Raw genomic sequence first — 21,971 nt, 5'->3', positions numbered from 1 at the left:
AATCCATCAATCACCATGCATTCATTAAGTCCCTACCGTGTGCCTGGCACTGGGCTGAGCATGAAAGATACAAAGAAAGACTAAGATGTGGTTCCTTCTCTCAAGACAAAGAAGAAAGCCCAACTCCCAAGGAATTCTTTCCTCTGTGATTTAGTGCAGCAGCTGTCAGACCTTTTGGTCTTAAGATCCTTTTATGTTCTTAAAAATTATTGAGGACTTCAAATACCTTTTGCTTGTATAGATTCTATCCATTGATATTTATCACATTAAAATTAAAACTAATATAATTTAAAATATTTTTCATTTAGCATAATGAATCCATTATATGCTACCATGAATAACATTGTAATGAAAATAACTATATTAACTAAAACTGAAAAACTAGTGAAAGAGTGACATTGCTTTACATATTTTTGCAAATATCTTTACTGTATGGCTTAATGGATGACAGCTAGGCTCTTATATCTTCTTCTGCATTCAATCTGTCAAGATATATTGTTTGAAGTGGCACATATGAGGAAATTCAGCCTGTAGGAAAAGGGAGGATTATTGGCAAACCATATCTTAGTATTATTAAGCAAAACCAACACACCTTTCGGTGGAAGTTGTCTGTTGGACAGTTAAAAGACTCAGAGACATATGCTCTGGGGTATTTGTGCCTCGAGCCCAAAGCCTGGCACACAGTAGGCACTAAATCAAGGCTTGGTTGGTTGAGGATGAAAATCTCAGTCTAAGAGCCAGGGATCGTGAGTTCTACTTCACTGTATGACCTTTGTCTCCGTGTGCCTCGGTCTCCTCGATTATAGATTGAGGACAATAACAGGATGACAGAGTCTTCGGGTGTCAGCAGCCATCTAGCCTGGCCCAATATCTCATAGAATAATAACACTTCTCCTGAACACAGCTCAGGGTCATGGTTGTGAAGAGTCTGTGTAATGACATTTAAGTGTTGTTTGAAAGAAGAAAATAGTCTCTTTCCCTGGCTGTTCTACATGGGGTCCATGGGGACATGATCATCCCTCTTATATTTATGATCTAATTGCAGAACATCAGGATCAGAAGGACCCCCGGAAGCCATCAAGCTTCCCCCCCAGCCAAGCAGGTGTCCTCCCTCCAGTCTATTAGAGGAGAGGTCACTCTGCTTAAAGCCCTTCAGTGAAAGAGCCCACCACTTCCTTAGACAGCCTGCCCCACTTTGGTTTAGCTCTCCTGGTTAGGAAGATTCTCCTGCTAAATCTGCCTTCCCGCAACTCTTCCTCGTTGCTGCTCCTACTTCTGCCACCCTGGGGCCAGTCAGAACAAGCCTGCTCCTCCTTCTATGGGAAATCATTGAGAGCAGTCATACGGCCCACGATGATCTTCTCTTCTCCATCCACAGCTCCATTAATTGATCTTTGCATATATGTCATGGTATCCACCCCCTTTACCATTTGAGTATTTTTTTTCTGTTTGTGCACCTGCTTGTAGCTATCTTTTCAAAGTATAGTCCAAAGACGCCAAACCAGTCACCATGTGTCCTACGCGGGGATGCTTATAAATGCATGATAAAGTTTTGATGGGGACCATGTTTCCTGATCCCCAAATCACCAACATGAGCTAACAAAAGACTGTCCCTTTGCAACACCTATTCAAGGTGAATTTTCTTTTATCAATTTCACAAAGCTGAGATAGGAAGCTAGCACACTAAAGGACAGTCAGAATGCAAAATATCATGACAAACCACCAGGCTGAATCAAGTAAGATAAAACATGATGGGGACAAAAGTAAAATCTTACAACCAGGTTCAAACAACCAATTTCACAAACATATAAAGTGGGGGAAGTATGGTGGACAGTAATTTGTCTGAAAAAGATCTGGAGGTCTTGGTGGATTTCAATTTCCATGTGAGTCAGTGATACATAGCAGCCATCAAAGCTTCCAGGAATGAGGAGATGATGGTCCTGGAGTGGGGTCAGTTCTGGGCATCATATTTTAAAGAGAACCTTGATAAGATTGAGCATGTCCAGAGAAAAGTAATCAAGATATTGAAAAACACATGCCATGTAAAGATTAGGTGAAGGAAGAGGGAATGTTTAGCATAGAGAAGGCCCATGGATGAAGGTTTCTGTCTTGAGTCACATGAAAGACTCTCATAGGGAAGAGAGGATGGACATACTCTTCTGGCCCCATAAGGCAAAGCCATGAACTTGCAAAGGCAATTTTAGGCTTTGTGGTAAGAGAAAGTGAAAGCTGTCCCAGAGGGGCAAGAGCTGCCTCAAGAGGACCCTTCCTTGGAGCTCAAATAAAAGCTGGAAGACCAGTGAGGCTGCTTGTAGTGGTGAGGATCCCTTTTCACATATGGGTTGGACTGAGATGACTGAGGTCCCTTTCAGTTCTGAAATTCTATGGCTATATGACTCCCAGAAAAGCCAGGGCATAGGTCACTCTGATGATGGTATATCAGCTGCTTCTTTTGTGTGTGACAATTTCAGGAAGGGTGTGTGTGTGTATGTGTGTGTGTGTGTATGAGTGTGTGTGTATGTGTGTGTATGTATGTGTGTGGAGGGGGGTGCTGTTCCAGAGGGACAGGTGCTGGCTCTGAGGATTCTTCCCCTTCCCTCTTCAGAAACTGGAACTGATTAGGTTGGATGTTTATGATAATAACAAATCTTAACCCGAATGGCACTGAGAAAATAGCAGATTTTATTGGAGCCCAGAAAGTCTCTCACATCCTGTTCCTAGCCCTGACCTGGTTAGGTCCTTTGTTGTAGGAATAGAAATGATAGCATAATTAGGTGGAATCCCAGCGTCATCCAGTGTCTGAGCTGGGAGGGACCTGATACAAAGCCTCCAGCTCACGGCAAGCCAGGTCCTCTGCCTAGGACTTGCCTTTCCACTGCCTTTGTTCAGCACACACACACCTGCCATCTCTCTGTGACCCTGACTGAGCACTCGATTTTATTGGAAGGTCATGGCTTGATGCGTTCTTATTTTCTGTCTCTTAGGCTGAGCTCAAGCTCATGAGGGAGGCTGGAGTGCCAGGATTTAAATGTTTCATGATTGACAGTGGGGTGGAGGAGTTCCCTCATGTCAGCATCAAGGATTTGCACATGGCCATGAGGGAGCTTCAGGGAACAGACTGTGTCCTTCTGGTAAGTGCTCCTCTCCTCACCAGCCTTTTCCCAGGCTGCATCTGCTATCTCCCTCCCTGTGGATTGATTGGGATGGGTCCGGGGGCAGGGGGGAGTAGCCTAATCAATTAGTGGCATCTACTCATTCAGCATTGTCAAAGAATCACATTCCAGAAATGGAAGGAATGTCAGAGGTCATTTAACATGTGGATAGAGTGCTAGCCTCAAAGCTAACCAGTCAATCAGTAAACCTTTAGTAAGCACCTGCACTTTGCCAGGTACTTGTGCTAAGTACTAGAAGCAGGAAGATCTGAGTTCAAGTCCTATCTCTGACACATGCTGGCTGTATGACTCTGTGCCAGTCACTTAATCTCTATTTCTGGGCAATTCTCTAAAATTCTAAATTTCAGAGAAAGTGCTGACCTGAATTGGTAGACAAAGTCACCTAATCAGAGAATTCCCAAAGTCAATGAAGTCATGGGTCTAGACCCAATCCCAAAGTAAGGAAAGGTACTAGGTACTGGAGGAAATACAAACTGACCTCATTTCAACTGGTACTTGAGTAAGAATCCCCAGGATAATATACCAACAAGCAGGGTCATCCAGCCTTCTCTTGGAGATGTCTGGGATGAGGGAGCCCATCAGTTCCTGCAGCAGTATGTCACTCTTCAGAACAGCTCTCATCATTAGGAAGTTTTTTTTGCTGATATCAAACCTAACCCATTGTTCTTGGTTCTGCCATTTGGGAGAGAGTAGAACAAGGTTAAACCCTCCTCCGTATGACAGTCCTTCAGATACTTGAACTCTGTCATGTCCCCTCTGGATCAGGCTAAACAGCTATGGTTCCTTCAAGCAATGAACTTAGGGGCCTTCCCAGTTAGTCTTTCTTGAGCTCCCTCCAGTCCATAAATGTGGTCTCCAGAACCGGATGCGATTTCTTCAGTTGTGGTTTGACTCGGGCAGAGGAAATAAGGGCTATTGCTGCCCTCTTTGTGGATTGATGTCTAGAACCATACTGTGAGAGAGACAGAGAGAGGAAGGAAGGAAGAAAGAGCAGGGGAGAGAGAGAGAGAAGAGAAATAGATGAGAGAAAGAAAGGGGGAAGAGAGAAGGGGTGAGGGAGAAGAGAGAGAAAAGAAGAAAGGAGAGAGACAAAAAGTGGGAGGGAGAAAAAGGGGGGAGAGTGGAGAGAAACAGAGGAAGGGAAGAGAGGGAGGAAACAGAGGGGGAGAGAGAGAAAAGAAGAAAGAAAGGAGAGAGATGCAAAAAAAGTGAGAGGAAAGGAGAAAGAGGGAGAGAGGGGGGAGATAAAGAGGCAGAGACTGATGGAGAGGAAGGGAGAAAGGGAGAGAGAGAGAGAGAGAGAGAGAGAGAGAGAGAGAGAGAGAGAGAGAGAGAGAGAGAGAGAGAGAGAACATGAGTCCCTTTCTATTTTGTGATGGCCATATCACATTGCTGACTCATACTGAATGTGGGCTTTGCCACAGCCCCCAGTCCTTTTTTCCCAAGACGTGCTGCCCAGCCCCACTCCTTCCACCAGAAGCTGAGTCCTGGACCCAGATTCAGCACTTCATATCTAGCTTTTTTAGATCTTTTTTTGTGACTCTTTCCTCCAGTCCTTCAGCTCTTTCTCCACACTGTGTATCCCTATAGTTCTGATAAATACACTATCTATGCCTTCACACAAATAACTGCTTTAAAAGGTTGAAAAGAACAAAGCCAAAGACTGGAGACCCTACACCAAATCAGATAGCTAGCTAGAGCACTTACAATGTGCTAAGGATTCCAGGTATAAATTCAAGTGAAAAAGACCATCCCTGCCTTCAGGGAGCTTTTATTCTAATGGGAGAGATGACATATAAAAAGAACTGGAAAATGAAATGGGAGCAGAAGTAAGAAGGGAAGAGAATATGAACACGGGGCCAAGGCATCTATCAAAGAAACACTGCTGGTTCTTCCTCAAGGTTTATCTCCAATACACCATTATAGATAGATGATAGGCAGATACATATGTAGATGGAGATAGAGATAGAGATATATAATTGATAATAATAATATATATATATAATCATTTCATTGTGGGTCTTCCCTTCAACGATACAGATTGCCACCCACTTGTGCCCTCCCATCCTCTGTGCTTCTTGTCCTCGCCCTCTCCAAAGTTTGGCATGGAGGGCATGTCCAACAAGCTGAGGCTCTTTCTCATTCATGTTTTCTTGACATCACAAGGATAACAATGTGATATGAGAACATGTGCCATCCATCAGGGATCCCACCCAGGACATGAACTGTCCATCAGTTATCCCTCAACTAGCTGAATTACACCAGGTAACCAAATTAGGATTGTCTTAGAGGCAACACAATTTTGCAGGTATTAAGAGTTTGGCTCTCAAGTTTCTGAAGAGAAGAGCATTCCAAAGACCTGGGTTAAATCCTATACCTTGCTAGTGCTAAATAAAAGTGACTGGGAGAACATTGGCCCACATACTCCTTTCTTGTCTATGTAATTTCTTAATGAGAATACTCTGCTTGGGTGATGAGGGCATCTTTGGCGAGGGTGTTAGAAGGGAGCAGGCTGCCTTCCACAGGTGATATTTCAAAACAAACCACATCTGTACCATCATATAACTGACTGAAAGGTGCAGAAAATGCCAGACTCCACTATGATTCTTGTTAAATGACTATAAAAAGACATTTGGCCCAATAGAGAAAGACACTGCCTTCAAGTTTGTGCTCCAGCAAGATGTCTCCCATGAACATGCCAAAATGACAAAATATTCCCTAAAAGTGATAGCAACAGAGATAGCTGTATTTGACAACCCTCTGATCCTTAATATCAAATGAGGCATAAAACAGGAGGTTGTGAGCTTGCCCAAAGCCTTTACAACTGTCATAGAGGAGATCTAACCCAGAGTAAATTTGAAGAAGGATTACCTATAGATGGGAAAGATATTATAGATGTTCTTATGTGTGCAGCCTCCAAAAGGAAATCCATATCCATTCAGAAGAGTTTGGCCTGACCATCCACACAGGAAAAATCAAGTGGAAGAAAAATGCCTTTTGTCCAGCCTAGGATATACAATGGAATAGATAATACTTTCATTAGAAATACATAATACATACACACATATATAAATATATATACATATATACTGCACACACAAAAATATACATAAATCAGACACTAAAAATGGACAATTGAACATTATTGAATAGGAATAGATGAATGAGCCTTTGAAAATTCAGCCTTTGAATGCTCTCTAATTTCCTCTTAGAACAACAAGCTATTTTTAAAAATATTCCAGTGATGTCATACAGCCCCAGATCAGGAAACAGTACAGTGTCCCCAGAATTTAATTTCAGGATCGCAAAAGAAGGGAGCAGACCAGGTAACCTCCAAAGTCTTTCAGCTCCAAGCCCATATCTATAATGTTTCTTCCTTCCCTAAAACCTTCTAAGTAATTACTGAATGTGGGATAAAAATAGTCATCTAAAAGTCACCAATTCCAGCAAAATTATATTATCACAACAGGTTTCACATGGATATTATATAGTAATAATAATGGCAAGAATTTATATAACACCTACTATGTGCTAGGAACTATACTAAGTGCTTTACAACCACCTCATTTGGTCCTCACAACAACCTGGGGAATTAGATGCTATTATCTGCCTTTTACAGATGAGGAAATTGAAGCAAACAGGAGTTAAGTCACTTGCCCAAGGTCACACAATTAGTAAGTATCTGAAGCTGGGTGTGAACTCAGGTCTTCCTGACTCTAGCCCTGGTGCTTTAACCAGTGCACCATCTAACTGTCCCTAAATTTGGAAAAGAATCAGTGAGAGGAGGTACCATGGCATGGTGACAAAATCACTGGGGGGACGGGGGGGGGGAGTATTGAAGACCTGGCTTAGGATTCTGATGCTGTCATTGATTCCCTGCGTGACTTTGAGCAAGCCTCTCTCTGTAGTCCCCTCAGTCGCAGAAGGGTGGGTTTGGGTTAGATGGTCTCTTTCAGCCCTCACATGCTAGACAAAGACAAATGCAAATGTGAGCAGTGACACCAGAACGCATCTTAATATTTCCTGAACCCTGGATTCTTTCCTGCAGTTTCACGCAGAGGAAGAATTGGATTTGGAGAAATCTGTCATTGGAGGTAGGCCACCATGGACTTAACTTTCTTTGATTCTGACTCATGTTATTGTACCATTATTATATGTTAAAATTATAGTATCACCCTTGGGTTCTTAGCCTAACCCCTATAATCTAACCTATGCTGCTATTATCATTTCTTTGGCTTATATTAAATTTCCTGAGATCATGGGAGGAAGGACCAGGCCTTTGTTTTATTTCGATTCCTAGTGCCTTATTTTGGTTGATGCCAAGAGTGACAATCTAGGATATGGCTATAATAGAATAATTTCCTGAACCAAATGATCTCGAGGGGCTATCGTTGCAAAGATGTGAATGACCAACGAAAGAGAAGTTTAATAAGTCTCCACTGGAAATATTTTCTTTGCATATTGTGGAGAAGTAAAGGAATGGGGTGAATATTTGGTTCTGCCATGAATGAGTTTCTTGCTTATGGGTCAAAGGAGGAGCCACACCACATATCATGCTTCACGTGGGTAACAGAAGTACTTTGGGCTATAAAATGTTTTAAGGATCCTAGATAAAAAGTACCTCCTCGTGCTTTCTACTCTCCCATTCCTCCTTGTGGTCTGGAGGTGGGGTTCTTGAGCGCCCTCAGAGCTGAGGAAGTCACAGTCTGCCCTGGGAATAGGAGCCCAGATATAGACAGAACCTCTGTTGTCTGAGGACTAGCTGCCCTACAGTTTTAGGGGTTCATCACCCCAACATTGGCCTCCAGGTGACTCATAATTTGGGCCATAGCAACCCATGGAACATCACTTCCCAAAGGGGAGTGGATCTGGGTTGTGGGGGTGATTTTTTTACACCAATGGAATTACAGCCCTGTGAGAGTGCTACTTGGCAGGGTAGTGTAAGGATCCGGGACCCAGAAGTCAAAGACAAAGGTCCCAGTGCCACCCTTTGTGCTTATCCAGGAGATGTTAAGCAAGTCACTTCACAGACCCGGTCACAGTTTCCTCATCTCCAAAGTGAAGGTGCTGGACTAGATGGCATGGGAGGGGCTTTTCAGCTCGAAATTTATGATTCAATTAACATTTAAGTGCCATACTTTGTGCCTGGCATCAAGGGTAGAAAGACAAAGAAGCAAACAAGGATATGTCCAGGACGACTGAAGAAGTTGGTCACTGAGTTATCATCCGCTTCTAAACCAAACAATGTTTTAAGTCTTGTTCCCGAGCCTAATGGGATCAGGATCACAGGATCCAGTCCAATCCAGCTGACACTTACTGCAGCATAGACTAGGACTGGGAGGGGACCTTAGAAGTCCTCTGTCCTTTTACAGACAAGATTCAGTCTAAATGACTTTGCTCAAGGTCACTCAGAGATAAGTAGTGCAGCACAGATTTGAACCCTGGCCCCTGACTCCAAATCTGGCACCCCTTCTATCACACCATACTGTCTCCCTTTAACAGGGAAACATTTCTTGTGGCCCCTGAGTTCCACAGATGGAAGGTCCTCATAGCTACCAAACAAAAGGCGTATCTGCTCCCACACTGCATGGGCTGCCACAGGTCCAGATGTAGCTGAGACTCGGGGCCTCAGAGTGTTGGTCCTTCTGTGGGTCATGTCAATCTGTGTCTTTGTTCTCTGTGTGCAGATCCCTCTGAATACAGAACGTTCTTAGCATCCCGTCCGGACGCTATGGAGGTCAAGGCCGTCCAGACCATCTGTGATCTCTGTCTGCAATACAAGTAAGTGGGAACGCAATCACCTCCTAGCTGGCCCTTGGGGGCCTCACAGAGCAGTGGATGGGAAGGCAAGGCAAGGCAGGGAGGCTGTTCTTCAGTACTGGATCAAAGCTTACCTTCTGGAGGAAGCCTTTCTTGGTCCCCCTTACCCCAAGTTGGCAGCGCCTTCCCTACTATGGTTACTTTCCATCTACTCTAAATGTATTGTGTGTGCACATGCACATGTGTAGGCATGTGTGTGCATACATGCATGCATACACACATACATACATACCTTCAAGGCTCACTGGATCTGCCCTCTGCCCAGTGAGATCACATGGGTGGTGTTTGTTGTACTTCAGGCACCACATTAGGCTACAGTGGCCCCCTTACTCTCCTGCATGCATGATGCGTCATCTCTTACCTCTGTGCCTTTGCCCTGGCTCTACCCCATGCCTGCACTGCCCAGACTGCCATCACCTTTATCTTTTAAAATCTCTGGCTTCCTTCAGTATTTGGCCCAAACCTTACCTTCTGGAGGAGGCCTTTCCTGGTCCCCCTTACCCCGAGTTGGCAGCGCCTTCCCTACTATGGTTACCTTCCATCTACTCCAAAAGTATCATGTGTGTGTGTACCCGCATGTGTATGTGTGTGTGTATGCATACACATACATACATATACTATATAGATGCAGAAAGATACATGTAGATATAAATATAGATATACACGGTAACTCGCCCACTGGGCTGTAAGCTCCAGGAGTTTATCCACGTCCATATGTCCAGAGGAAGATAATCAGTATATTAAAAGGTCTCGAGTCTGGGCCATACAGGGCCTGGATGGAAATGAGATGTTCAGTCTGGGAAAGAGCCGCTTTAATATCTGAAGGACAGTTACTTGGATGGACTTGACTCGTCTTTCTTGACCTTAGACAACTGAATTGGGATCAAGGGACAGAAAGTAGAAAGAGCCAGAGTTTGGCCATGTGAATCAGAACAGGCGGCCCTAGAAGGTAGGGCCTCTCCTAATAGGAGCCTCCGGGCAGAGGCTGAATGCCCTGGGGATGCTATAGGAGACGTTCCCGTTTGGACGTGGCTTGGACAAGATGAATGCTCGTTCCCTTCCACCTCTGAAGTCCTAGGATCCCTTCATTCCCATGAGACCCCAAGCCCCCTTCTCTCGGCCTCCTGGTCATGTTTATCCATAAACAGGCTGGTTTTGTTCTGAGGCTCCAGGTCTGACAAGTCAGGCTGGCTCAGGGGAAGTCTGGAAGTCTGACAGCTGTGGCTAGGTGGCTATAAGACCAAAATGTTTCCTCACCTGTCTGGGTTGGGGAACAGTGAATCAGGCCTGTTCCATTCTCCCAGCTCCAGGGTGGAGCATAATTGTAGAGCCATGCTTAAGGCATAAAGAATCCATGGCCAACGGCCAGAGATCTCCCTCCCAATGAAGTCATTTTGGAGCAGTTTGCAATGAGCATTCTGGGAGGACTACAGATAAAGTAGTCTTTCTTTCCTTCCCCTCCCCCAAGCCAAGAAAGGAAACAGAAGAAAGAAATGGCCAGACTTGGAATGAGCCACAGTTTGGCAAATCTGACCCTACCCTCAGTAACATAGAAAAGGACTTCACAGGCTCAATAGACTTAGAAACCAAAGGGTCGTTAGAAACACTGAGTGCAGCCATCCTGCTGTGCAGATAAAAAACACTGAAATCCTGGAGACTGAGTGAATTGCCAAAGGCCACCCAGGTCCTGGATAGCAGTCGGGTTGAGAAAGCCAATCCCTGGACTCCAGGTCACGCTGATTCCATTGCATTGCACATCATTGGATCAATTCTTCAAAATTCATCAGCTCAACAAAATAATTGATGTGATTGATCAGCCAATCTGCCAGCATTTATTAAACACCCACTTGATGCATTCCTTTGGAATTACTTCCAGGTTGCCCCATCTATATCTTGTTTTCACATATTCTGCTCTTCTCTGCCCTGCTTTGTGTCCTTGGGGCTTAGCACAGTGGCACCTAGTAGGTGCCTAATAGACGTTCAGACTTGGCTTGTCACACACCACCCTAGGCATTGGAGATGCAAAGACATGAGCGAAAATAGTCCCTGCTCCTCATGGAGTGTGGTATAGAGGACATAGAGACAGAGTCCTGCTCTGGGCACTGAAGATAAGTGAGACATGACATGGACCCTGCTAGCAGGGAGTTAGAGGGGGTGCGAGAAAACGTGTTAAAACCTCTCTTTCCCTCCACTAACAGGGTGAGATGCCATATTGTTCACCTCTCAAGTGCACAAGCCCTGCCAATCATCAGGGAGGCGAGGAGGAAGGGCGCGCCCATCACCGTGGAGACCACCCATCACTATCTCACCTTGGCCGCTAAGCATGTGCCCCCCGGGGGCACCCAGTACAAGTGCTGTCCCCCAATCAGGAGCAAGAAGAATCAGGTGACTTGTGGGGACAGGCAGGAGGGAGGGATGGGGAGAGGGACCAGAACTCCTTGACCAAGGCAAGGCAGCCCCTTTACTTCAACTTAGTCTTAGAAATCGCCTATACCCTAAAGAGATGAAGTCTCTCTCTTTAGGGTCACATAGCCAGTGTCTGCTGGGGTTAGCACTTGAACCCAGAATTTCCTGGTTCTGTATCCATCGCACACCATGCTGAACTCTCTTTCCCTAAAGATTCACAGCATTATACTAATACACAGAATATTTGTTTCTCTGTAAATCCTTCTTCATCATCTTTGTCTCTGTCTCTATCCTGGGAGCTAACATGTCATTGATTAAATGAGATAACATGTGGAAAGTGCTTTGCGAACCCTCAAGCACTGTCAAGATGCTAGAGATTAGTCTGCCTCCCCATGAGTGGCTTGACATTTCTACAACTAACAGGGTCCTTCTCCCTCACATGTGGCCTCGGATCTGATGGGGGTCTCCAGGCAGTGTGACCCTGTTTGGGTGGTCCTTATTCCAAGGGATGAATCTTGCTGAGAAGAATCCAAAGAGGATCCATGTTAAGGACAGAACCCAGGGTCATGAAGTTAACCCTTTCCAGCTTGGAAAGCACCTTCCTGCGGCTTCCTAACAGGCACCAAGAAGTCCAAGACAAACGGCCCCTTAGGGACCCTAACTGTGGTTTGTCTTTCCCTCTCAGGATCAGCTCTGGGAGGCCTTAGAGGAGGGAGACATTGACCTGGTCATCTCAGACCACTCACCCTGCACGGAAGACCTGAAGAACTTAAAAAGTGGAGACTTCTTCCAGGCGTGGGGCGGCATCTCCTCCTTGCAGTTCGGTAAGAAAGGGGCTCTCCTAGTAAAAGCCAGGAGGAAGAGTGCTGACCTTGGGGTCGGGAAGGTCTGAGTTTGAATCCTGCCTTCCATACCTGTGTGAGTCGGGGCGGTATTTCATCTCTTACAGACCCAGATGCCTGCTCTATAAAAAGGGGGGCTAAGAATATCATGGGTCTCACAAGGCTGTTGTGAGAATCAAATGAAATAACACCAGCAAAGCACTTTGCAAACCTGTGAATGGTCCAGAAGTGCGTGGTGTGGCGGTTACCTTTGCTGTGTCGTTATTATTCCGTGGCATCAGGGCTTCCTGCTCAGGTGGGGATGGACCAGGCAGCCTAATAAATGCTTCATTCATTAATTCCAACTTTGAAATTCTCTGACAATGTCATTTCAAGTCTTTTACATCTCTCCCTCAAATACTTTTCCCCCCTTCTGCCTATTTCACCCTCTACCCTACTCACCAAAGCAACTTTCCTCTTCCACAGGTTGAAGCCTCAGGGGTGATTTGCTCCTGTCATATCCAGTCAACCTGGAGATTGCTTAGACCCTTGGGTGACTTCTAGCCCTGGCTTTGGGAGGAGATAGTCAGAGGATCTTAGGCAGACCCCAGTCCACCTCAGCACAGAGCAATAGAGCCCTCAGCTGGCAGCCTGAGATGGTGGTCCAAGGCTCCTCTGATCTGCTGCTGACTAGGCACATGACCATGTCCCTATCAGTCTTCTTCTCTAGGCACCTGAGAGAGGGTTTCATGTGTTATCCTAGGGAGCCATTGATGATTTTTGTGTAGAGGACAAGGAGGAGACATGGTTAAATCTGATTTGTAGGAATGCCAACTTGGCAGCTCTCAAGGGTGGCTTGTCTCATCCTGACCTTGGCCTCCCACAATCCCAAGCTGCCTTCAAAGCAGCCATTGCTGAAGAAACCAGTAATTAGGCCTTTTTCCTGTGAAATTGCTTTCAATTATTTTGTATTCATTCATTGTCTACATGTTACTTCCCCCTCCCTCCTTCCCAACTGAATGAAAACTTTTGAGGGCAGCCAACACTGAGCCCAGTGATAGAACTTTTATTGAAAGTTTGTTTAACTGAGTCAGTCTGAGAAGGGAGACCCTGGCCTCCTCTTAACCAAGTGCGTTAGTCTCGTGTTGCATGTAGGGGACAGATTCGGCTGACACTCACACACATGATCTTTTCCTGTCTGTGTGTAGGACTCCCACTTTTCTGGACCTCAGCACGACTCAGAGGGTTCTCCCTTCATGACGTGGTCAGACTTATGTGCAAGAATCCAGCCAAACTCAGTGGGCTTGAGGCACAGAAGGGGTCCTTCTGTCCAGGACAAGATGCTGACCTGGTGATCTGGGATCCAGATAAGGAATTTGAGGTAACTGGAGACCACAGGATGTACATACCCAGACATTCTAATCCAACCTAGAGTATGACCAGACTATGAAAAGGGTGGGAAGAACTATGAGAGCTCTGAGCACAGAGCCCCTAAAGGTCAAGTGGGAATAGGGGAGAGGTCACATGGAGGAAATAGAATTTAAACTGGGCTTTGATATAGGTAGGAACTGACCAGACAGAACCTGGAGAGGAGGTCGATGAATTTACATTGCTATAAGAACAGCACAGACAACATGGCAGAGGCTAGCCCCAGGTCTAGCCTGGCCCCACCCTCCTGGAGAGATGGGCTAGCACACTTCTCTCACTATTTCTAAAGTGTGATTCTATTCAAATCCAATTCAATGCACATTTCTTGAGTGCTTAGTATAGAGCACTGTGCTAGGCCTGAGGAAGGGGGTAGTAAAGCAGACTTGATCCCCGTCCTCGAGGAGCTTACACCCAGTGGGGGGACAAACGGCTATTAACCACCTGGGGTGATCCCATTGGTAGAAGTAGAGAAGTCAGAAGGAGGAAAAGGTTTGGGGGGCAAAGACCTAAAGTCAGTTTGGATCAGGTTGAGTGCAGAGCCTTGGTTGGACATTTACAGGAGCTGTATAAGAAAGGGGGGGGGGTGTCTAGATTAGAGGAGAAAGCTCTGGGCACTCATGTCCAGCAGGATCTTCCCTCCTTTGACTCTGTTGGGTTAAGGTTCATAATAGAATAACATTTAAAGCCTCTTTTCCCTTTCTGATCCCATCCTACCCCCAAGGAAGGCTGAGAGAATTAGGCAGATTAAACCATTAAGATGTGTGTTCTTTCATTTTAGGTCAATGAAAGCATGATTCAGCACAAAAACAAGGTATGGGGGTTTTTGTTGTCTCCTCAGGGCAGACTGGGAAGGGTGTTTCCCACCCAGGGCATCATGCCTCGGGCACTAGTGGGCTCTGGGGGCTGCTTCTGTACACCTAGGAAAGGGAGGGGAGATTCCCCCCCAGTTATCATAGAGTCATAGAAAATGACTTAGAAGAGTCTCTCCTCATCATGTAAGGTCATGCCTGAAGTGTCTGAGAATTCGACAGTTGGAAGGAACCCCTGGGACCATCTAGCTCAATAAGTACGTGAGCAAGAGCCCTTTGAAGTCACACACACTCACACACGCACACACGTACACACACATGCACTTATACATGTGCACACATGCACACACTACATACACATACACAATGCACATGTGTGCACACTCACACACGTGCACACATACATACACGCATGCACACACTACATATACACATGTATACCTGCACAGTGCACACACATGAGCGCACACATGCCATATACATACACACATGCACACACCCACACAATGCACATGCACGTGTACATACACACATGCACACGCATGCGTACACTCACACACACGCATGCGTACACTCTCACACATGCACACACATGAACGCACACGTGCGCACACAATGCACATGCATGTGCACACTCACAATGCCATATGCATACACACGTACACGTGCGCATACGTGCACATATACATGCACACGCATGCATACACTCACACAAACATGCACACATACATGCACACACTCGCGCGTGCACACTCACACATGCACATGCACAAATACACACACACACACACACACACACACACACACACACACACCGTGACTAAGAGTCCTCCAGCCTTTGCTTGAAGGTTTCCAGTGAGGGGGACCTCCCTGCCTCCCAATGCAGCCTTTTCTACTCTACAAAGCTCTCATCATTAGAAGTTCTGTCCAGCCAACATTGGCTTCTCATAAACTCCACCTTCTAGTCTTAATTCTACCCTCTGGGGCTTAACAGAACTGCTCTAATTCCTTTTGCACACTCCTCCAGCCCCAAATCCTCTCTTCTCCAGGCTATCTCCAGTTTGTGCCCCACTCCTCCTGTGACGTGGTCTCCATCCTCCCAGCACCCTGCTCACCCTCCAGTCTGGGGGTGGGGACATCTCCCCAGTCCTAGGCACTCACCCTCTCTTAACGAAACCAGACAGCATTCTATGTCCTCTGTAACTGAGACGCACCGGCTCCCAGTTATCCTTGCTCGGAATCATCCATTCCTTTTCCCTCCATTTCCATATTTGTGGATTTTTAAAAATTCATCAGATTATCCCACTTGGCCTCTTCTTCAGAGAGTTCCTCTAAGGAACAAGCCAGACAGGAATCAGTCGGCAAGCATTTCCGAAGGGCTTGTTATGTGCCAGTTTCTGTTCTAAGTGCTGTGGATAGAAAGCCTTTCCCCAGGGAGCCTACCTGGAATGAAAGTGCTGTGACCGGTCCCCTCAGACCAACAGGGGGTGTGGACATCCCGAGCTTTAAAGAGGAAAGTCACCTCTCCATGAGGAGACTGGCCTTCTAACAGGGGTCTTGTTTCTATCACAGCTGACTCCCTATCTAGGCCTTCGCCTTCATGGAGAGGTTTTTGCTACCATTGTCGGTGGCAACCTGGTCTATCTGAATGGGGACTTCTCACCGGCACCACTCGGGAATCTGCTTCTAGTGCAGAACGACATGCTCAAGAAAAACAGCATGCCCCGCTGCGAGCCGCTTTCAGGCTCAGCTGAGACCCCGCCTCCTACAGGAAGCCTCTCCTGACCACACTGACAATGTTACTTTGTACTTACTTTCTATGTATTTTGAACTTAATTATCCATGTGTTAGTCCTCACTCCCCAGGAGAATAAGCTCCCTGAGAGTAAACACTGTTTCATTTTTTCTTTATATCATCTATGCCTGATACACTGTGGCAATTAATAAATGCTTATTGGGGGCTACTAGGTGGCACAGTGAATAGAGCACCGGCCCTGGAGTCAGGAGGATCTGAGTTCAAATCCGGCCTCAGACACTTAACACTAAAACTAGCCGTGTGACCTTGGGCAAGTCACTTAACCCCAATTGCCTTCTAAAATCAAAAAATAAATAAATAAATAAAGATGCTTACCGGATTGAATTAATATAGAATAATGCAGCAGTGTGACCATGACTCGATTTCTCAACAGTGCTAGGTAGACCTTGGCAGAAGAAAGAGGCATTTCAAGGCAGAGAGGAAAATGGTGTAACTAAGTGGATTAATTCAAAAACTTCCCAAAATGTGATCTGAGGGCTAAGCGCCATCTGGTGGATATTATGCCCAGGTCTGGCACTCTTTGAACTATGGAGCCACCAAGCTGCCCCCACCCACAGGGCATCTAGGGGGTTATTTATTTGACTTGGTTGCCAAGAAACAACCCCATGAATTACCTTTGGGAAACTGCAAAAGTTTTGTTGTGGCTGCTTATTGGTTGGCTGGTTTTTAGTGCCTTCAAGCTTCTCCTTGAGACAAAGGCCCATCTTTCTAGCACCAATAGTCTTCGGAGGGATTTGGCTGTGAGCCACAGCGTGAAGAAGCTACCCCCTCTGAAGAGAAAGAGAATCCTCCAGGGCCAACCAAGAGTGCTGGCCCATGAGGAGATCGCTGAGCATTCGAAATGAGGGACTGATCGCTCAGGAGCTCTGAGTATAGAGAACAAGACCATTCACACAGCACACACTACGTACCAGACACCACACTGAGAGCTTTACAAGCATCACCTCATTTGGTCGAATCAAGCCCCTGGCCTTTATGAATACTTTACCCTGTGCCCAGGGCTGGGAATAGCACAGCTTTCAAAGCCAATCTTTTTTTTTTTTTTTGGAGGGGGGAAGGCAGGGCAATTGGGGTTAAGTGACTTGCCCAAGGTGACCCGCCTAGTAAGTGTTAAGTGTCTGAGGGCTGATTTGAACTCAGGTCCTCCTGACTGCAGGGCCGGTGCTCTATTCACTGTGCCACCTAGCCGCCCCTGCCAAAGCCAGTCTTGATGGGGCGGGGGAGGAAGCCTGTGCAGAGATGGGTGGGAGGAGGCAGGTCCCAGAGAAGGGCAGTAGGCGCCCTGAAACCTTCGCCTCCTTCGCTGTCACTTATTTTTGTTCAGGGTGAGCTCTGCGCATGTGACTCTACTTGGCCACTGGGTGTCGCTGTTTCTCCACAAACACTCCGTTACCGTGGGCTGCATGGACTCGGTTTTTTTTTTTTTTTTTTTTTTTTTTTGTAACTCAGAATGAAAAGGTTCAGAGTATTTAGAGTGACTAGGGACCCCGGACGTCATCTACTCCAGCCTCTTCATCTTGTGAAAAAGGAAACTGAGGCCCGGAGGGGTGAGAGGCAGTATGGAAAGGGGCGCAGAGCGCTGGACTGGACGTGGCAGACTGCCACGCACTGACCCATCCCCTCCCCGGGTCGCAGTTTCCGCTTCTGTAAAATGAAGGAGCTGGACAAGACGCCTCTGAGGTTCCCCTCAGCTCAGGATGGGGGAGCCGCTGCTCTTCTGGTTTTTCAGCTCTCGGTTTTCAAATAAGTTTAACTTTGTGATGGTTTGTTTCTGAAATCCCATTTACCTCCTGGATGCTCTCCAACGCTACAATCAGGATAATTCCTTATAACCGGGGTGCTAATTTCAACTCCATGACCTAGGAAATGGGGATAAGGATGCTTGAACATCCTACACCTGAGCTGTGAATGATGTGCTTACCAAAGTCCGATGCACTATAGCAATGGGGGTGATTATCATTACTGCGGGAGCCAGGAATCCCTGATCAGTTGTGACTTCAGTAGTATCCACAAGAAAGGAAAAGGACGATCTGGCATTCAGGGAACTACCTTTGTGACAGGAACCTTTCAGTCAGAAACTGTGTGACCTGCTGAGAGAGAATACTCTTGGCTGTACATTCATGCTTCGGATGGATTGAAGGGGGCATTTTGGAGCAAGGTTCTTGTATGGGGAAATTAATTTCAAGAAATTCTGAAATGCAATTTCTCACAGAGGGAAAGGTCCAAATCAACAAACTTCACAGGGCTTAGTTGCATTTGATAGAAAAAGACACAGATCTGGAGAAGCAGCCCTTGCATTCCCTCTGAGCCAGGGAATCTAGGTGCTCAGACTGTACTGCTAATGACAGCAGGGGCTCTGGGCTTGTTCTTTGAGGTTTAGTTTGCTTTGCTCTGGTCCCTGACCTCAGACTGTGCACCTGCCCACAAGTTACATCATCAATGTGTCCTACTGACTACAAGAGGGTCATCCCTAAAGCTCTCACACTAGAGGAAAGCAGCTTGAAGGGCCCTGACTCCTGGTCCATGGCATTATAGGATCCAGGAGCATATGTCTAGACCCAGAAGGGACCAAAACCCCTTCATTTTACAGATGAGAAGACCCAACTGAGTATGAAGGACAAAAACATTGGGAAGCAGCAAGACAAAGTGGGAAGGACACTGTTTTTGGTGGCTAAGGAACTGTGTTCAAATCCTAAACCTGAAGTTATGAAGTTAAATCCTCTCCCATATACTTAGTGGCTATGTGACCATGAGCAGATCACCACCTTCCTGGATGTGAGTTTTGTTACATCTAAACTGGGAGGGCTGGGCCTGGGTGACCTCAAAGGACTCTTCCAATTCCTATTCCTATGATCTTATTACTTGAAGGCAAGTTGCTCCTTCCAAGTCTAATAATATACACTTCTGTGGTCTGCTATTCCTTCCTTCCTTCCTTCCTTCCTTCCTTCCTTCCTTCCTCCCTCCCTCCCTTCCTTCCTTTTTTCATTCCTTCCTCCCTCCCTCCCTTTCTTTCTCTTTTCTTTCCTCCTCCCCTATCACTTTCTTTTCCCTTTCTCTTTGTTCCTTTCCTTCTTTCTTCCCTCCTTTTCTCTTTTTCTTTCTTTTCCTTCCTTCATTTTTTCTTTCATTAGCACCCTTGTTCACTGCATTTTTCTTCTGTTTTTTGTTTCACAAGATTTCACCACACACAGTTAAAGATCAACCAAAACCAAAGGGCATCTCTCATAAACTAATGGGGCTGGGACAGTTCCCTGGGCTTTGGAAGTATCTCATTACTCAATGTTCCCATAGTTGACTCTTTCTGACCTACCTACGTGAGAACTCCTGAGAGGAGGCCAATTTGCTCTCTCCCTTGGCTCAGCAATAGGCCCCCTCCACGCACAACATGGCCTGTAGTGCGCACAGCAGCAAAACTGTGCTTGGCAGACACTACCTGGGCTGAAAGAAGGAACAGACATCTCCTTAGAACATTGATGCAACCAAGAGAAAAAGAAACAGAGAAAGGGGAGGGGAAGAGAGGAGAGAGAGAAGAGACAGAGAGAGAGGGGGAATGTGAAGAATGAGACAGAACAGAGAGGTAGATGAGAGAGATTGTATGTGAGAGAGAGAGAGGGAGAGGGAGAGAAACTGTGTGTGTCAGACAGACATAAAGAGAAAATGTGAAGAATGAGAGGGACAGAGACCAAAAGACAGAACAAAGGGACACATGCGCATGTGTGTGTGTGTGTGTGTGAGGGAGAGAGAGAGAGAGACAGAGATAGAGACAGAGAGGGAGACAGAGAGACTGATAGACAGAGACAGTAAAGGAGAGAGGCAGGGAAAGAGGTTGAGAGGGAGAGGGGAAGAAGAAGAAGAGGGAGAGGGAGGGAGGAAGAGACAGAGTAAAATAGAGGGAGAGACAGAGATGGAAAGAAAGCCTGAGGCAGCTCAGTGTACTTGAGGAAAAGAGGGAAGGAGGTAAAGTTTATGCAGAACCAACAGAAGATAAATGATTTAGGAAGCTCCAAGCACAGGGACCATTTCTACCCAACTGGCCTTCCAGAGAGGGCCGGGGGAAAGGGTACACAGTCTTCTTTGGAAAAAATGTTTCCTGAGATCTTGGAGGCTGAGGCATTTCAGACATCTGCTCAAAGAGTCCTTTGTGCTGCCTGGCTGGGGACTGCCCTGTAGTCCAGAGGGCTGGGAGAGGCAACATTCCACAACCTGCTAGTGTCCAAGGTGTTTCAACCCCACCCCCTTCCCTTTCCCCATTTAGTTGGTGAAGGTGCTGGTCCTCAGAATCCTTGTCCTATTTATTAACAGGCCCAGTGGGAGTCCCAGCTCATCAGCTTGTCCTACCCACTGAAAGGGAGGGGGGCGTAGCTAGAGCAAAGTTCTAGGCTAGTGGTGGTGGGGAGGGTTATAAACGGGTCAGTCTTCCTCCCTAATGTGGTGAATTCCATGGGTCATACATGGGTTTAAGGTTAGGATGGGTCTGCTCTCTCCCTAATCCCTACAGCACCACACAACCAAAACAGAAGATTCTTCTGAGCTCCTGTATCAAAGAAAGTCAGGTCCACATAGCACTAGATTTCATCTGCCTTTGCAATCCAGTTTTGTTATCACTTGATTCTGTTCCTCTCAGACAGGAGTCACGTTCTGGTCTCTGTGTCTTTGCCCAGCCCTCTGCATCATCAGGAAGGCACTCTCCTCTTTTCCACCTCTTAAAATCTCCGTTTCTTCAAGACACAGATCAAGCCCAGCAAATCCAAAATGAAGCCTTTCCCGGTAGTCCCCACCACTAGTGCCCTCCCTTTTACCCATCAGTTCTTTATTTTGTCTATGTTCTGTTTACAACTGTAGCAATCTGTTGTCAAGGCCTGTCAATTTCATCTCTGCACTATCTCTTGTCTATTTCAAGTCTACACCTCTTGCACATTTCACCTTTCCAGAATCTCTTGTCTATTTCACCTCTGGACCATCTCTTGTTTATTTCACCTCTCTACCAGCCCTTATCTACTTTGCCTTTCTAACATCTGTCTATTTCACCTCTGCCACATCTCTCCAATATGCCCCCTTCTCTCTTCTGACATTACTTCCCCACCTAGATGGGCCCCACCTGCTGCCTCACATCTGGATTTTTGCAATAGCTGCTGGGAGGCCTGCCTGTCTCAAGTCCTCCCCCCCCCAACCCAGTGCATCCTCCATTCAGCCACCAAAGTGATTTTCCTAAAGCATAGGTCAAATCATGTCATACTCCACACATCACCCCTATTCCGTGGCTCCCTATTCCTCCCCCCAGTCAAATATAAAATGCTGTTTGGTTTTTAAGATTCTCCTGACTTCCCCCCATACCCACAACACCCACCCTTCCAGACTTGTTATAGCTTAAATCCCACCCTTCCACTTACTCTGCGATTCAGTGGCCTTGACCCTTCTGTTCCTTACATAAGGCACTGAACATTTTCACTGGTTGCCTCCTGTGATTAGGTAGTTCTCCCTTCTCATTTCTACCTCCTGGCTCCCTTAAAGTCTTAGCTAAAAGTCCAACTTCTGCAATTAAGTCTTTCCCGCTCCCTACCCCAGTGCCTTCCCTCTGAAATTACCTTCTTTTTTTTAAGGCAAAAACAAAACAATAACAACAAAGAAAAAATTACCACCTCTGGTGTAAGGACCTGCTGAGCCCTGTTCAGGGCTGCTCATCCACCTTTGGTGTCCAC

At 46.2% G+C, this 21,971-nt stretch overlaps 1 protein-coding gene and 1 long non-coding RNA gene across 2 annotated transcripts in view; one reads left to right on the top strand and one right to left on the bottom strand.

The window, feature by feature from the left end:
* LOC138157833 (allantoinase, mitochondrial-like) overlaps positions 1-16,518 on the top strand; it is a 27,295-nt gene extending 10,777 nt beyond the window's left edge. Inside the window, exons 4-11 of the mRNA XM_069083643.1 lie at positions 2,985-3,131; positions 7,222-7,267; positions 8,861-8,954; positions 11,192-11,378; positions 12,085-12,223; positions 13,429-13,601; positions 14,427-14,459; positions 16,030-16,518. Coding sequence (XP_068939744.1) covers positions 2,985-3,131; positions 7,222-7,267; positions 8,861-8,954; positions 11,192-11,378; positions 12,085-12,223; positions 13,429-13,601; positions 14,427-14,459; positions 16,030-16,242 — 1,032 coding nt within the window. The 3' untranslated portion in view covers positions 16,243-16,518. The remainder of the gene's footprint in view (positions 1-2,984; positions 3,132-7,221; positions 7,268-8,860; positions 8,955-11,191; positions 11,379-12,084; positions 12,224-13,428; positions 13,602-14,426; positions 14,460-16,029) is intronic.
* Positions 13,455-21,971, bottom strand: LOC138157834 (uncharacterized). The gene is made up of 5 exons (XR_011167474.1): positions 21,912-21,971; positions 19,583-19,710; positions 18,194-18,362; positions 15,619-15,788; positions 13,455-13,576 (listed from the first exon to the last, which is right to left on the bottom strand). It is a non-coding gene; the product is annotated as an uncharacterized lncRNA (long non-coding RNA).

Source organism: Petaurus breviceps, unplaced genomic scaffold (assembly GCF_028583685.1).
Source record: "Petaurus breviceps papuanus isolate PSGF00001 unplaced genomic scaffold, PetGlider_PUasm1.0 173, whole genome shotgun sequence".
NCBI classification, from domain to species: domain Eukaryota; kingdom Metazoa; phylum Chordata; class Mammalia; order Diprotodontia; family Petauridae; genus Petaurus; species Petaurus breviceps.
This window is presented reverse-complemented; position numbering and strand designations above follow the sequence as displayed.